The following is a 16,751-nucleotide window of genomic DNA, read 5'->3' on the forward strand; positions in this document are numbered from 1 at the left end:
TCATTAATTTCCTTTTCATGTAAAAAGAAATAAATGTGAGCTCATCTTGTAATGAGAAGTGGGGTTCAGCCTGGAACAGTTAAATGCTGCACAGACAGCTCTGTGGCTTTCCACTTCATCAATCCTCTACAGGGGAGAGTTGAGGGATGAAAAGATCTGCTTGTGGGAGATGAATAAGGATGCATTTAATTTCTGTTTACTCTAAACTTTGCCTGAATGGGAAAAGAGAAAGAGGAACAGGAATTGTGAAAGAAAACAAAAAACTAAGTTTTACAATGTTTGGGATTCACCACAGGATTTAATAATGCAAAATAAGGCCTGTCCTACTAGAAATGCATACAAATTTATGACATCACATGTTAAATATCTGCCCAAATCCCTGTAAAAAGATCACCCTCTTATTTTCATAGGAGATTTTATTTATGTTGAACTAGACGGCTCTCTTTGAGGTGAGTTTAAGTCCAAGACCGATTCATTATTCAGATGTCTACCTGACTTTGTATAAACACTTAAGGCAGTTTAGATAGCAGGGCCAGCGCTCCATCTTCCACTGCAAATGTCCAGTAGGCAATTTACATTACACCCCTTCATCTTTCTACTTTGCAAGCACTCAGAGAAACAAGTATTACACTAATCCCATATCTTGAACCCATATCGCTAATGCTGCAATAAATTAAATTGCGTCTGGCATCGCTTTAGAGAAAAGAAAGATAAAAAGTAGTGGAGACGAATGATAAAAGGGTTTTTATTGAAAAAAAACCCAAACCCAAACATTTAAAATACAACGATGTTATAAAAAGAAAATTAAATAAATGAATATCTAAATAAAAATAGAACTGAAACCATTCTTTTCATGTTTTAATCTTTATTTCCTGGGGAGGCTTTGCTGTCCTTTCCATTCTTCTTGGTGAGACCACAGAAGTATTTCTCTCTGAAAGAGTTGTGACCCTGGTACAGGGTGAAGCGAGGGTCAGCAAGGTGTGCTAGTCCGTCTGAATCCTGCAAGAAAGCATAGCAAACAGCTTAAATAAATAAAAAATCAGAAGTGCAAGATTTAAGCAATTTTTCAATGATAGGGAGTTGGATTTTATCAGCATTTTTCTGTTTAGAAGTTATGAACAACAGTCAGTATCAAAATGCAAACTGGTTCTAGACTGGATTGGTTTTTACTAGCAGCATCCAACTATATAATCATATAATCTGGTTATTTTCTTATTGTCTATTTTCTGGAATAAAGTCATATGCATTACGGGTCAAACAATTTTACCCAACATGGACGCATTTATTTAGACAAAACACATTAAAAACAGTAGTATTTTGTTCTAATTTTAATCTATTCCTGTGGTGGCAAAAGTGAATTTTTCAGTCTTCAGTGTCACATTATCCTTCAGAAATCATTCTATTATGCTGATTTTATTCAGCAAAGATGCATTAAATTGATCAAAAGTGACAGTAAAGACATTTGTAATTACAAAAGATTTATTTTCCAAATAAATGCTGTTTATTGAACTTCTTTATCTAAGAATGCTGAAAAAAAAAAAACATGCATTACCGTTTCCACAAAAATATTAAGCAGAAACTGGAAATAAATATATGATAATTACTAAACATCAATCAGCATTTGAGAAAGATTTCATGTGGCACTGAAGACTGGAGTAATGGCTACTGAACATTCATGTTTGCCATCACAGGAAAAATTCTGATTTTAATGTATATTAATTATGTAATAGTTCTCAGTATTGTGTTTTTGATTCAATAAATTCACCCTTAGTGCGTATAACAGATTTCTTTTACACACATCTTAATTATTCAAAAATTTTGACAGGTAGTGTTTTGAAATAACATGTATTGCAAAACAAGTAGTAGGCAGTGTTCTTTTACATGTTTATCAGCTTAAATGTCCTTATTCAAATATATATATATATATATATATATATATATATATATATATATATATATATATATATATATATATATATATATATATATATATATATATAACAATACACAAAAAAACAAAAACAAAGGCACGCTAAAGAAAAATGGCAGAATCAGGTTTAAAACGTTTTGGCTGAGTCCAGCACACTTTTATGTCTTCCCTTCACACGCTCACAGTCAAGTGCCTAATGACAGACAGCAGAGTGTTAAGTTCCTCAGATTTTCCTGCTCAGGGTGGAGGCCAGGATCTAAAGCAGGACCTGCTGGAGGAGGACAGGAGGGAAGCACACTGCTCCGCAGGCTAACGAGGTGGCAGAAAGACTGTGAGCTGAAAGTGATGACTCCAGCTCTGGGCCTGCAAACCATCAACGGCACCTTCTACAACACACTCCCTTCTGCCAGTCAGCAAGGACTCCGTTCAGGTCACATGTGCCGCCCCGGCCCTTACTTTACAACGCAACTTACGCAACACAGACCACACAAGCCTCAGGAACAGACCCTAGTGTCTGTGGCGGCTTAAGTGGGCTGTAATGTCAATTAGAATGACAGGATGAACAAATGAAGATGGAAAGCACAGTGAAAGTCATATTTCACTCCAAAATCAAAACAACATAAAAAAAGAACCTATATCTGTGCATGAAGAAAATTACAGCTATTTTAAAACTCTTCTGGATTATTTTCATGATTTCATTTATACACATTTATCCTCAACCCTCTCAATTCTCAGTAGCCCACTGTTTACTGAATGAAAAAATCTCTTGTTACTAATGCAAATACATATACTACCACAAGTCTGTGGTCAGTAATATTTTTAAGAAATTAATCCTTAATTTATTCAGTAAGGATTCATTAACTTGATTAAATGTGTTGGTAAGGACTTTTATATTTTGACAAAAAGATTTCAAATAAATGCTCATATTTTGAACATTCCAGTCATCAAAAAATCCAGAAAAATTTATTTATATATATATATATATATATATATATATATATATATATATATATATATATATATATATATATATTAGGGGTGTAACGGTTCACAAAATTCACGGTTCGGTTCGATACGATACACTGATGTCACGGTTCGGTTCGGTTCGGTTCGATACGTTTTAGATACAGCAAAATGTAAAAACATCTAAACTTTTCAGAATGCCGCAAGCGCACCGCGGGTCATGTGACAAGAACTAACCAATCAGCTTCATCCTTTCCCATAACAACGTTGAAAACTCACCCAAGATGAAGGAACAGCTGATTATAGTTGTATATGGATTGCAATTTTGAAATAAATTTAGTAGCAGAGCTACTGCAAGCGATTTTTAGAGCTGCAAATCCATTTATCCTTTGCTGAAATTTCCGCGTCTCATGGAGAGAGCACGTCATTGTTGCTTAGCAAGACAGACGCCTCATGAGCGCTTCTGCCCGAGCGCTTTGGAAAGGAGGAGAAAGACGCGCTTAGCGTTTTCCCACGCGTTTTTAGGAGCGATATGTGAACGGCCCCTAAGGCGCTCGCTCACTCAGCACGCGCTGAAGGCTCATTGCAAAATGTCTAATGCATTTAACAGACCAGAAATATAAGATCCTAAAATAACCAACAGGTCTGGTGTTTGGGTGCACTTTGGATTCCCTGTAAGCTATAATACTGGTGTCTAAATGCTGCAGGCATAGTTTGTTGCGTGCATGTTTCTCCTTTTTTTCGTCTTTTCCTAGATACTGACACAATAAGGTGATGTCGGCGTAAATGAGTTGACATGTTTCAAGTATTCACGCTGGTGTTTTTTTTTTTTTTTTTTTTTTTGAAGCAATGAAGCAACCGCGCGAAGCCCTCACTATATAGGATTTTAGAAAGAATGCAGAGCACTAGTGTAGTGTGCAAACTTACCACAGTGTGGATTTAAGAAAGTGTGCAAAGACTTCACGTGCACACTTACCATAACATGGATTTACAAATAATGTTCTAAGGAGGGGCTCTCATGTCACTCTGATCGAGCAGCTCATAGATGGAATCATGCATCTCAAACAATATGTTTGAGAGTCATCTTCTTTTTCTAGTCTGTTAAACGCATTGGCCATTTTGCAACGAGCCTTCAGCGCGTACTGAGTGAGCGAGCGCCTGACTGAGTCATAACATAACATAAACATATAAGTTGGTGTTTTTTTCTTCTTCGGGAGTGTCAGGGGCGTTGCCTGTTACGTCGTTTGGGTTATTGGGCTACCTTGTTGAACGCATATCATTATATTTCTCTTTTTTTTTTTCAAATATAATTAATTAGTCCAACGAACCGTTCGGTATACATAATGCGTACCGCGTACCGAACCGAAAGCGTCGTACCGAACGGTTCAATACGAATACGCGTATCGTTACACCCCTAATATATATATATATATATATATATATATATATATATAAATAGTATACACTAAATATATACTTAAATATTACCATATAAAAACAATGTTAAAAAATATGAATATAATATACACACACAGACATATTTAGAAGAATTTAAACATCACTTAAATATGTAATTATTTTAAATTAGATTTAAACATTATTAATCCAATAAATTCATGAAATAAATAATTATATATATATATATATATATATATATATATATATATATATATATATATATATATATATATATATATATAGTCTAGGCAGTATTAATTTTCTGCTTATTAAAATAATGTAAATAACTGTCAGAAAAATCAGGTTACAGTGCAAGAGTATATTTTTATGCTAACAATAATTCAGTAATTTTGGTTTGTGACCCGGAAATTTCTTTGTAAGACTTAGCCAATGAAGAAAACCAGATCTTTGGTGTAGGCACTTCAGCAGGGGACATGAGGACACACATATTCTATGTGCCAAAATGTGAAATGTAAATGAGAGAGAGAGAGAGAGAGAGAGAGAGAGAGAGAGAGAGAGAGAGAGAGAGAGAGAGAGAGAGAGAGAGACGAAAACAGAGAGAAAGAGAATGAGACAAGGCAGAAACAGGGCCTTGATTCTTGATTCTGAAATGTTAGACCGCTCTGGACTAATGCTAGATCTGCGAAGCTCCTAAGTGTCCTGCTTTCTGTTCTATAAATAAGCTACACTGGGTAATATTTATCTCATTCTGCAACAAGACATGTTCCTTCTGTTTTCAAACAAAGCAACAGTACTCTAAACCTAATATTATAATTCACATGAAGAGCATTGTAGAACAGTCTATCAGAGCCAATCAAGGACATAGGATAAACATCCATAAACAATTATCAGTGGACAATATTCAGATGTGTTTTTTTGCTACTGCTGGAGATGAGTAGAAGTTTTGCAGAGATCTCCATAATGCCAAGATTACATCAGAGCTACTTGAGCTTTGGGAAAAGGGATTTTTTTTTTTTTTTTTTACAGAAGAGACTGATTTGATAGTCATTTGTCATCTTTGGGGTTTGAAGCAAGTTTTAGGAAGACAAGGACATGGCATCTGTAGGTAACATACAGTATATATTCCAGGTTTGGAGCATAAGTCAGAGGAGATGCACGCCAATCTGGATAAATATTCGTGAGTGTGTTTCAGGGAAGCTTTCATGGGAACAATTTGGGGTTTTAAAGTGAAGTGGTTGTCAAATCCAAAGATGGATTGTTTTCCATACAATGTGTGATTAAGTCATTAAAGCGGCATAAAAACAGAGTCAATCACAGCCAGATGGCAAGATTATTTTCAGATTGGTGCAATAAAAGACTATAAAAATGATTCAGGACAGTTTGCATTAAACAATCTCATCTTTAGACCAAGGGGTCTCCACCCAAAAAAGTTCACATATCCTACCTCGGGCTCCTTGGTCTTCTCCATGGTGAGGAGTCTTCGTGACGTGTGGCTGGACAGAGTTTGTTCACAGTTGCTGATGAGAGTCAAACAGGGGTGCAGAGGCACCATCTCCTCACAGTACCTGCAGACCACAGTGCAGTTTAAGATAAGCCAGAGGCACGCTCACCGAACAAACACCTTGATAGTGGTAGGGGATGTCACAACTATTAGCGGTTGTTGCTGAAATTTTGCTCACTTGTGTGTGTCACAAGCACTGCACAGCACTGGAAAAAGTGTGATGAATTAAACAGACATTTTTTGTAGAATGTCTGCCAGTTATTCTTCAGGCAACAAGAGGGTCACCAAAACAACAACAGAAGGGATGCATGAATGTAGTCGATTGTTAAGAAAACCATCTGATGTCTTGCTGTAGCAATAACTATATCTTTGTGTCCACTATGGAAAAGATGCAATGCAAATGCAACAGGCAGGAAATAAGCAGGAAATGTTTGACCACATTTGTTGGGTTACAGACAAAACCTCACTAAATGTTAATTTTCACACTTGAAAAAGTTAATAAAACCAACATGAAGCTGTAATATTAGCTGAATATTTAGAACATTTAAATTATTTTTAATCAACAAATAATAGTTTTTTTTCTATTTCTGATTTTTTTTGTGTTTTTTTTAACCTTATAAAATAGACCTCAATATGATAAACCACAACAATAGTGTCTCAAAAATAAAGTATGCATCACAATAATTCCTGGTTCACTTCAGAGATGATAAAAAGAAAAACAGATTCAAACTGCTAATACACAAGCAAATTTAAAGCTGCAGTAGGTAACTTTTGTAAAAATATATTTTTTACATATTTGTTAAACCTGTCATTATGTCCTGACAGTAGAATATGAGACAGATAATCTGTGAACAAATCAAGCTCCTCTGGCTCCTCCCAGTGGTCCTATTACCATTTGAAGAAATACATCGCTCCCGTTAAGAAACAACCAATCAGAGCTGCGGTCTGTACCTTTTTGTTTGTGTTAAAATGTAGAAAAATGTATATAATAAGCGAGTACACCATGAATCCATTTTCCAAACCGTGTTTTTAGCTTGTCCTGAATCACTAGGGTACATCTATAATAAGTGTTTATATTCAGACTATTTTAGATTGCTTCGGGGGCACCGTGGCGGAGTAACCCAGTACCTTTGTGATTCTTAATAGACATAAACAGAGAGAAGTAGTTCTGGCTACAATTTTTTTCCGCAAGACGCAAGCAGTTCTGTTTATTAACCGCTAGAGCGTCAAAAGTTCCCTACCACAGCTTTAAAGCACTCCTGCATCCCATCTCTATTTTATGTTTATGAACCAAACCCTCCTTAAAACTACAATGGTTTGACGGCAATATTAGCCATTAGAGTGTACATGGATCTGCACTTTAAATTACTACCTAGAAATAGTAGACCATCCAGGTACATTTAGGATACTAATTTTGACAAAATTTAGGACAATAATCGGTTCATAAAAGTTCTTTCTCTTCGAACTGGACTACACAACTTTTGCTGTTTGTTGTTGCACTGATTTGTTGATACATCATGCTCTGAAGACAGATTTAACAAAATAACTTCTGAAAACACATATTTCACTGATAGTAACTAGATTGTTGTTGCTTTTTTTTGCATTTAAAATCGTAATCTGAAGCCCTGCCACAACCATAAGTGCCTTTCTAACCAGAACCACTGAGAACATCGGAACTATTCGTTGTTCCCCGAGGCACTGAAGACAGTAAGTAGGGACATTAACTCAGCAGGGAGTTGAGCTGGTGGGTTGCTAACATTCACGTGCTGACAGATGCGTTCGCATGCATCATCTCCCTTTATTTTTCAGATGATTACGTAAATATGGCCAGCGTTTGAAATCAATGAGAAAATCGGTTAGAGGGCTGCTAGCTCTAGCTGAACCTCATCCACACAAAGCCACTGATCCAAAAACCCATTGCACACATGCAGTTATAGCTGCGTTTCAAACAAATCATAAATTATATGCCATCTTTTCAACGGACCTGACAAAGCAAAACAAGGAGGCACACGAACCATACATATTCTCCGTCACACTGTTTACACGGAGCTACTCCTGTCACCTTGGAAAAATGTCTAACAAATGTCAGCTTTCCAGGAAAGGGGCCTCTGAAGAGCCCCATCCACAGAAATCACATGACAGAATCACATTTCTGAATATAGGAAAATGAGTCAGAACAGACTAGTGCATTATGGGGTACTAATGACTGACTAACATCCCACGTGGCTCACACTCATCTCTGCCTTCACTTCATGACGTCCATGTCCCATAAGTCAGATTATTCTTCTATTTGCAAAAATACGCAGTGGTAACAAAGCAATTAAGATGAAGGTCAAAGATTTGCCTACTGAATCAAAAGACTTACTTTTCACCGACATGTTGACATCTAGATCACCATGGTCGTTATGTAAGGAAATGTTTCTCTGTCATACCTCATTTAGATTTGCTTGTAACAAGTGACCAGTTGCGTCACCAGAAATCAGGAAATCTTGCTGTTTACTATGGAGGATGTGTTTTAATTTGGTCTGGGGCATGATTATGAACTTTTTTTTTCCTCAAGATGAAGTGGATGAATTGGACACGGAGGGCTGTTTCCACTTCTAACTGTTACAAGGGTAATCAGCGTCAAAGCCCCAGATTCCAGCAGCAGTCATCTGCTCCTTTGACACCAAAGTTTATAAACACAAGTGTTGCTATACTAAGATTTGGTCATAAAGCTTGTGACGCCAGCGCCTCCTTGTGGTGATGTCACTGATAAGTTTAACAGTTTCTTAGTTAAATCCCTCCTGTCTGCAGACCCCAATACATTCACCAGATACACTTCTGACCCATCGGCCGGATATACTGAAGATCAGTTCTGTGTTGTTTGGTTCTCTGCTGCATGTAGTGAGATATATGAGATATGAGATATATATATATAGTATGTTTTTGCAAGAAGGCTCTCCTGCTCACCAAGGCTGCATTTACTGGATCAGAAACACAGTAAAAACAGTACTATTATAAAATAATTTTACACATTTAAAACAAATGTTTGCTATTTTAATATATTTTAAAATGTAATTTATTCATGTAGTGGCAAAAGTGAATTTTCCGCATAATTTCTCCAGTCTTCGGTGTCACATTAGAAATCATTCTAATATGTTGATTTGCTGCTCAAAAAAGTTTATCAATGTTGAAAACAGTCATGCTGCTTAATATTTTTGTGGAAACCATGATGCATTTTTTAATTCAGAATTCTTGATGAATAGAACATTCAACCGCAGCATTTATTTGAAATAGAAATCTTTGTATAATTATGTCTTCACTGTCACGCTTGATCAATTAATTTTTATATTATACTTGCTTAATAAAAGTTGAAAGTAGTGTACATCACAGGTCAAGCGCTTTCACTTCCACTCTCGCACATTTATTTTGTTAATATTGTGAAATAAAGCTGGATATTGATTGCATTAATTAATCTCTAGGATATTACATGAATGAACACAAAAATAATGAGAAAAAGAACTGTGATATGTGACAGCATCTGCACAGCTCTACATAGAAAGCACTTCATTGTATTAAATAGACAATGCAAGCGAAATTCATTATTGTTGGCATCAGCAAGCTTGAGGGAGTGAATCCCGTAACTATATGATGGAAAATCTCCCTATAAGTGAGATGAAGGTGAGGTAAAGGTGTAGATCAAGTGGCGGGGCCCCTCCTTTGAGCCACAGCTCTTCCCGGGCCCTATAATCAGATGGTAGCATGATCTGTGGACACTGCTGTTTGTGGTCAGTGGGAAATACCCCACGGCTTCACACCTGCTCCTATGCTAGGCTGACCGCAGGTCAACAAGCCTGAGCAGGTTTTAACGTCTACCACCTCAACACGGGGCTTGAGATACTGATATGCTTTGAGCTCCTATCTATTGACATAGGAAGGTACAAGATAGCACCCTAGTGACTGATTCAGTACACATCTGCTAAAGGTGTGTTTCCCAACCAATCCGCCCAAAGCGCAGTAGTGTGCTGTGACAGGTTTTCAGTTGTGCTGTGGAAAATTATCATAACTTCCTATCTCTATTATATTTAATTAAGGGTGCTATTGGTAATCCTTATGTCTGTTTTACAAATATTTAACCAGTGAAAAGCATTCAAAAGAGCTTGTGACCAAACCTCATAACTCCAAATTATCATGGAACCCTCGTAACTACTCCACCCCACCTCCATTTAGATTGATGCACTGCATCTGGATATGGATCTCTGCTTATTTACAATACGAGGGTAAATAAATAACTGATGTTTGAATAAGTACAGCATTACAGCATTTCCTTTATTTTTTGTAATTTAATTAAAAAAGCTAACTTTCTTATATTGTAGATTAATTGCACATAAAATGAAATATTTAAAGAGTTTTTATTTTATTTTTTTTAATTCTAATAGTTAAGACTTACAGCTTAGGAAAATGTAAAATTCAGTATCTCAAAAAACTAAAAACTGAATATTCCATTTTGAGCTTGATTAGTTTGATTTATTTTGAGTATAAATACTGGGTACCTCTTGGGCTAGTTTAGAACATGCAACCACAATTATGGGAAAGACTTCTGACTTGACAGTTGTCCAGAAGACAATCATCAACACCCTCCACAAGGAGGGTACGCCACAGAAGGTCATTGCTGAAAGGACTGGCTGTTCACAGAGAGTTGACTGGAAGGAAAAAGTGTGGTAGGAAACGGTGCACAAGCCACAGGGATGACCACAGCCTTGGAAAGATTGTCAGGAAAAGTTGATTCAAGAACTTGGGAGAGTTTCACATGGAGTGGACTGAAGCTGGAGTCAGCACATCAAGTGTCAGAGAATCCAAGCTGCTTGAAGTCCAGTGTGAAGTTTCCGAAGTCAGTGATGAACAGCGTCTCTACTTCCTCCGGAAACTGAGGAGAGCCAGACCCCTGCCCCCCCATCATGTACACCTTCTACAGAGGCACAGTCGAGAGCATCCTGTCGAGCTGCATCACGTGTGGTATGGGGCCTGCAACGCGTCCAGCCGAAAGACTCAACAACGCATAAGAGCAGCTGAGAAGATCATTGGTGTCTCTCTCCCTTCCTTCCAGGACATTTACGGAAACTGTCTCACTCGTAAAGGTGATCCAACTCACCCGTCACACAGCTTCTTCAGTTTGACTGAAGGACAGCTTCATCCATCAGTCTGTCAAGAAGCTCTTGAGCCCTTTGTCACTTTAATCAGACAGAATAAACTTGTTTTGCACTAAAAATCTTTTTATCTGCACTGTTTGTTCACTTCACTGATTTGCACTCTATCTGCCATGTGCCTTGTGCTGCTTTATTTAACTTTGATGACAGCTTAATGAAGATTCTGATTTAATTTTGTAGCAGGACTTTAGCACCTGCCTACAGTGCCAAAACCACTTCCAGGTGGTTTGCTGACCATGATATTACTATAATTGATTGGTCAGCCAACTCACCTGACCTGGTCCTCACAGAGAATCTATGGGGTATTGTGAAGAGGTAGATAAGTAATATCTGACAAACAATACAGAGGAGCTGAAGGCCACTATCAAAGCAACCTGGGCTTCAATAATGCCTCAGCAGTACCACAGAATGATTGCATCCATGCCACGCCACACTGAAACAGTAATTCATGCAAAAGGAGCCCCAACCAAGTATTAAATGCATAAATAAACCTGCTTTGGAGATCTTGAACATTTCTGTTTCGTAAATCTTTTTGATTGATCTTTGAGAAAATATAAAAAAATTTTGAGATACTTACGTAAGATTTCGTAAGATGTATGTCATATCCATCAGAATAAAAAAAAAAAAAAAAAAACCTCTTGAAATATTTCAGTTGTGTGCATTTTTGAATTAAATCAGAAAAAAATAAAGGATTTTTCCATGATATTCTAATTTTTGAGATGCACCTGTATTTCCATAAAGGCTAATGTTTTTGTATGTTTGAAGAGCAGAGAAGAATTAGCATTTGTGGTCTAGTAGTAACCAATATACTTTTGTATGTTTTAAATATCCTATGCATAGCAGTTCATCTCTTATATCATGACATTTTAGCCAAATGTATTAAACAACAAGAAATCTGAGCTTTAATATAGATATAATAAACTCTATAACCTGTAAGTTGATGGAAACGTAATATGTTGGACATACTGCCTAAGGTGCGGCCGTTCTAATGACAGACAAAAAAATACAACTGCCATTCAATGGTAAAAAACCTTGTTAACTCCATTTGAGCATGATTTTCATGAAATTTTAAGTGGCAAGTGTCTGACCATATATAAAGCCACAACACCATCTCTGCCAACGCAGTGTAATTGTAAAAAAAAAAATGGAGAGGAGGTCTATATTTCAGTTTACTTATCAAAACTGTGGCAGTCTGATTAGACGTACTTACTCAGGTCTGTAGATTGGAAGCCAATAGACAAGACGTCCACCTAAAACCAAGTGGAGGGCTGCAAAATTCAAGAGGTCGGCAAAGATATCACTCAGGTGGTAAGCCATTGAAACAGGGACGTGACTCTCTCCAGAGCTGCAATGGGATATGAAACAAGAAAATAAGTTTACTTGCCCTCCAATGGAGAAGAAACTAAGAAATCAAGAGAAATTGGTCTCATTCACCAATCAAACATTAATCAAAATCTTATGAACATATCAATTTAAAATTTGGTATTTTTCTCCTGATATGCTAATGTGGTGCTCAAGAAAGAAATATAATTTTAATTATCGATACTGAAAACATTCGTGCTAATCAATATATATTTTTAAAACTGATACAATCCCCCCCCCCAATGTTTCCTTTATGAATAGAACAAGTCTTTATTTGAAATATAAATCTTATGTTACATTAGAAATGTCTTTAATGTCACTATTGATGTGTCAAATTAATGTGTCCTCTCAAATTATTTCTCAACACTCCTCTTTTCACTGTAGTATTGATCAAAAGATGCAGGCTTGGTGAGCATGAGAGACTTCATTTGAAAAAGCCTTTGGATGCTAGTGTAACTGTATAGTCTTGTACCATTGTGTTAGAGGTGAGGCAAAGGATGACTGGCTCATATCTAAGGAGTGTTTCAAGTGGACCCATTAAAAATGCAGGTGGATAAAAGTGAAAGGCTTACAAGTCCTCAGTAGGTCTGATGATATCTTTATGAGATCCCGTTCTCCTTGTGGATTCACGAATACCATATGGAGCTACACAAGGGAACAGAAAAACACTTGAAGCTATAAAACATCCGTTAATACTGGTCAAACAACAATAAAAAATGTGGCTTTAAAGGTGAAGCGTGTAATTTATGCCCCTCTAAATGTAACTGAACAATTCCCATGCAACTGAAAATCCCAGTGTTTTGGAACCTGGTAGCTGTTTTTTTAGCTGGTCCAATCAGGTATACTATAGTATTTTAACAAAAAAAAAAAAAATCACACACCCTTTACCTTCAAAGACCTTAAGTTTCTAGCAACATACGGTCTGTAACAATGGCATCAAACTGTGCATTTTTTCTCCAAACAGTTTTGGAAGCATCAGACACCATGACGTCCACATACAGACTCTCAGTCCCATACTGCCGCAGGTTTGCTCGGATGTTCTCATCCGGTCCTCTCCATTTCTGATTCTTCCTGCTGGCTTTTCCTGCAACAGTTTTAAATGCTCACAGGTGTTTAAAAAAACTGAAGAAGTGAAAGAGAAAATTACTTAAATGCTTAAAAAAAACACACAAAAAAAACATACCTACTCCATGGATAGTGTTATAATCAATGTCTGTCCCACATACATAAGCCCCAAAGCGCGAGCAAGCTACCAGAAGACTACCTGAGAAACAAAACAGAGTAAGAAAACGCTCATCACAAAATTAAAGAAAATAATACAAGTAATCTCTGGATTATGTCTGACTGTAGATCTTTATTTCTGCTTGACAGTTTGAAAGTATGGCCTATAAGGATTTCCAGGCAACCAGAGAGAGTTCAACTAAATACTGACATCTGGCCTGCAGATCTCTGTGCATGTGGTGACAACACACTTATGATAAAGCCCTGGCAACATCATGGCACGCTACAAACTCACAATAAGCCTCGCTTTGGGAAAGAGTGAGAAATGCAGAAACCATGCTGTTTCGAAAACCAGCCATCCTTCATTTGACTGATGACACTCGAAAGTGGCACTTTTCAAAGTCAAAAGAAAGAGGAGAAGTGGGCCAACTGAGATTGAAAAGTGAGAATTTCTGTGAGCCGTCACCAAACGAAAAATGAGATAGAGATCTACTCCTGGTTCGTGTTAGACACAAATAAGAAACAGAAGATGATGGCACATATCTTCAATCACCCAGACAAGCTGTCAGATGTGATTTCACTCAGAATGAGAAAGAAACACAAACACCTGCTTCAGTTTGGCCCAAAATTAAGCATCTAAACTGTTCTGATTCACAACATGCCAAACTGACTCATTTTGCAAGACTAAATGAATTAATTTGCAGAATAAATTTATCTGACATCATAGACGTGTTGGATGAGAAACTTATAAACTGACTTTGCTGAATGACTTTTTATATTAAAACTGACTTTTTAATACTAGTTGTCGAAGAGCCACCAATATAATGTTCAAATAATTAAAACATTAACACAAATATAAGTAAATTGATAAAACCTAATACTATTAAAAATGACAGTTTCAAAATGTTCTGTTCATCAAAATAAATAAATAAATAAATCTGAAAATGCACTAAATATTAAGCAGCACAACTGTTTTCAGCATTAATAATAATTGAGCACCAAATCATCATATTAAAATGAATTCTGAAGAATTATGTGACACTGAAGACTGGAGTAATGTCTGCTGAAAATTCAGCTTTGCATCACAGGAATAAATTATATTTACAAAAACCTAAATAATGAAAAGAGGTATTTTAATTTTGAATAATATTTACAATATTACTGTATTTTGAACAAATAAATGCAGCCTTGTTGAGCAGGAGAGACTTAAAAAAATGAATATATTATAGACTCCATTCTATTATTAGTAATAGTAGTATATATGATGGCTTTTTTATAACAGCCTCAAATGTGGCTTATCCAGTTAGATGTTAATGTCTGAATTTATGTCACGAGACATAAATGGCTGTATTTCAAAGACTTCTATGCACACAGATATTTCCTCACCTGTTCCAACAAATGGATCATAAACCAAATCATCAGCCTTTACTTTGGCATGATTGGCCATAAAGAAGGAGAGGCCAGCGTCCATACTAGTGTTCCCGATGAAATGTCTCTTCTTCACACTGTAAGAGCGAATTAATTCTCTCTGTCCATCTGCAATCTGAAGAGAAAACCAACCATTTAAAATGTAATAGTTGATACAGTATGTCACCTTATATTACAAGGACGTCATTCAGGTTTACTTTCTAAGTCACAAATCAAGCATTTTACAAATCCATTCAATAGTCATAAATGAAGCCTTGTAAAGACGATGGAAGAAATGTTCTGAATTGTTATAAGCATCTCACCCATCTGCCAAAATACATATGGAAAGGCTCCTCTGGGATGTCATAAGGATCAGAGCCATAATCCTCCAGCAAACAGAAAATATGTTCCGGATCCTTTAGATTGACTGTCCCTTTAAACGGCAAGAAGTCTAGAGCCTGTGGCAAAAATGCACTTATATATACACAATTGATTTTCACAGTCCATGACAGAAGATATTTAAAATGGCAATTAAAGCTGTTGCTAAATTAACTCCAATTATGAACTGTATGCCACAGAATCAGGTATTAAAAACGCACAAATATTTAAAATACAGCAGCATACTTACATCAATCTTTTCGATTCTGTCCTTAAACACTAACGTTTTGTTGAAAGTGTAGACATTGATCTTATAAGTAGAATTTTTTTGTAGATATGGAGCCTGTGAAAAATTAATACAAGATACAGTTTGATCAGAAATACTCTCTATAAATCAAATTGTACTTTATTAGGAGGGGGAACATGAACAAACCATTTTTTCTGCTGGATACTCCAACAACGACATCTTAAGCTCATCTGTTGTTGTTCCATGACCCCAAAGTTCAAAAGCAGACCTTGAAGTCAATATTAAACTTGATACAGCAATTCAATAATTATTACTGTTTTTTTGTTTTTATCAAGACTCAATAAGATCTTTGATTTGTTAATATAAATTAACAAACTTAAACTAAACATTTTTTAACAATATATAATAATACTTTAACATTCATAACATTGATCATTGTTAGTTCATGTTAATTAATGTGAATAAAAACCCTGTAAACTTAAGTAATAATGAAGAAACCCATGTTTTCACCCATGTAATATTCACACAATGGTCTTAAGCCAATCATGGACTATTTTCAATATATTAACTTAGGCAGAGTCTTGATTGGTCAAAGGGTTTCATGATTTCACTTAATAATGTCGCCATGTACATGCAATTAGATTAGTATTTATAGGTTTGTCATCCTTAGCATTCATTATACATGCAATGTAAGTGTAAAAAAAATACAGCAACCTACTTTCCACAAACCGTTCTGGACATAACACTCCGTATATCATCTCTGATAAGCCATTTAGTTGCCAAAAGGAGACTTATGCGGAAAGAGTTAGAATTTTTAGAAAATAAATAACATAACAATTAACTTATGCCATGTGAAAAACTATTTGGTATAACCTTTTCGTTGAATGTTTCTGATGTATCAAATGGACGGTCCCTTAAAGACAGTAATGCTTTTATTTCCTGTAAACAATAATTCAAAGAGTGATATATGAATATCTACTAATTTAAATACTTTACTCTACAATAGTAAAATGAACTGCTCTCTAATCCAAAATACACTCTGACAGATTAATTCTAGCATTCTGACACGAAGGTCTGAGTGAACTGAAAGTTTTTTTACAGTTTGTACCGGTAATCTAAAATCGACATTATCAT

At 36.1% G+C, this 16,751-nt stretch overlaps 1 protein-coding gene across 2 annotated transcripts; it reads right to left on the reverse strand.

Moving 5' to 3' along the window:
• Window positions 1-359: 359 nt before the first annotated feature.
• LOC113074061 (tRNA (guanine(10)-N2)-methyltransferase homolog) lies at window positions 360-16,396 on the reverse strand. 2 transcript variants are annotated; one of them, XM_026246771.1, is made up of 11 exons: window positions 16,336-16,396; window positions 15,804-15,885; window positions 15,621-15,713; window positions 15,316-15,450; window positions 14,972-15,128; window positions 13,548-13,628; window positions 13,284-13,448; window positions 12,937-13,009; window positions 12,213-12,347; window positions 5,757-5,877; window positions 360-999 (listed from the first exon to the last, which is right to left on the reverse strand). In XM_026246771.1, exons 1-11 carry the CDS (start codon window positions 16,356-16,358, stop codon window positions 859-861), a joined length of 1,206 nt encoding a protein of 401 aa, XP_026102556.1. In that variant the 5' UTR covers window positions 16,359-16,396; the 3' UTR covers window positions 360-858. The 2 variants fall into 2 exon arrangements, with proteins under 2 accessions (XP_026102556.1, XP_026102554.1); XM_026246769.1 differs by having other exon boundaries at window positions 704-999; window positions 15,804-15,847; window positions 16,336-16,364.
• Window positions 16,397-16,751: the final 355 nt, after the last annotated feature.

The sequence above is a fragment of the Carassius auratus genome, unplaced genomic scaffold (assembly GCF_003368295.1).
Source record: "Carassius auratus strain Wakin unplaced genomic scaffold, ASM336829v1 scaf_tig00013544, whole genome shotgun sequence".
Classification (NCBI taxonomy): Eukaryota; Metazoa; Chordata; class Actinopteri; order Cypriniformes; family Cyprinidae; genus Carassius; species Carassius auratus.

Excerpts from the sequence above, each read along its gene's own strand:
- LOC113074061 (XM_026246771.1), bottom strand. The coding sequence starts at position 16,358 with ATGTCCAGAACGGTTTGTGGAAA. Across the intron at positions 15,886-16,335 it reads TCCAGAACGGTTTGTGGAAA|GTCTGCTTTTGAACTTTGGG; the intron begins GTAGGTTGCTGT and ends ATTGACTTCAAG. Across the intron at positions 13,629-14,971 it reads TGATCCATTTGTTGGAACAG|GTAGTCTTCTGGTAGCTTGC; the intron begins GTGAGGAAATAT and ends TTTGTTTCTCAG.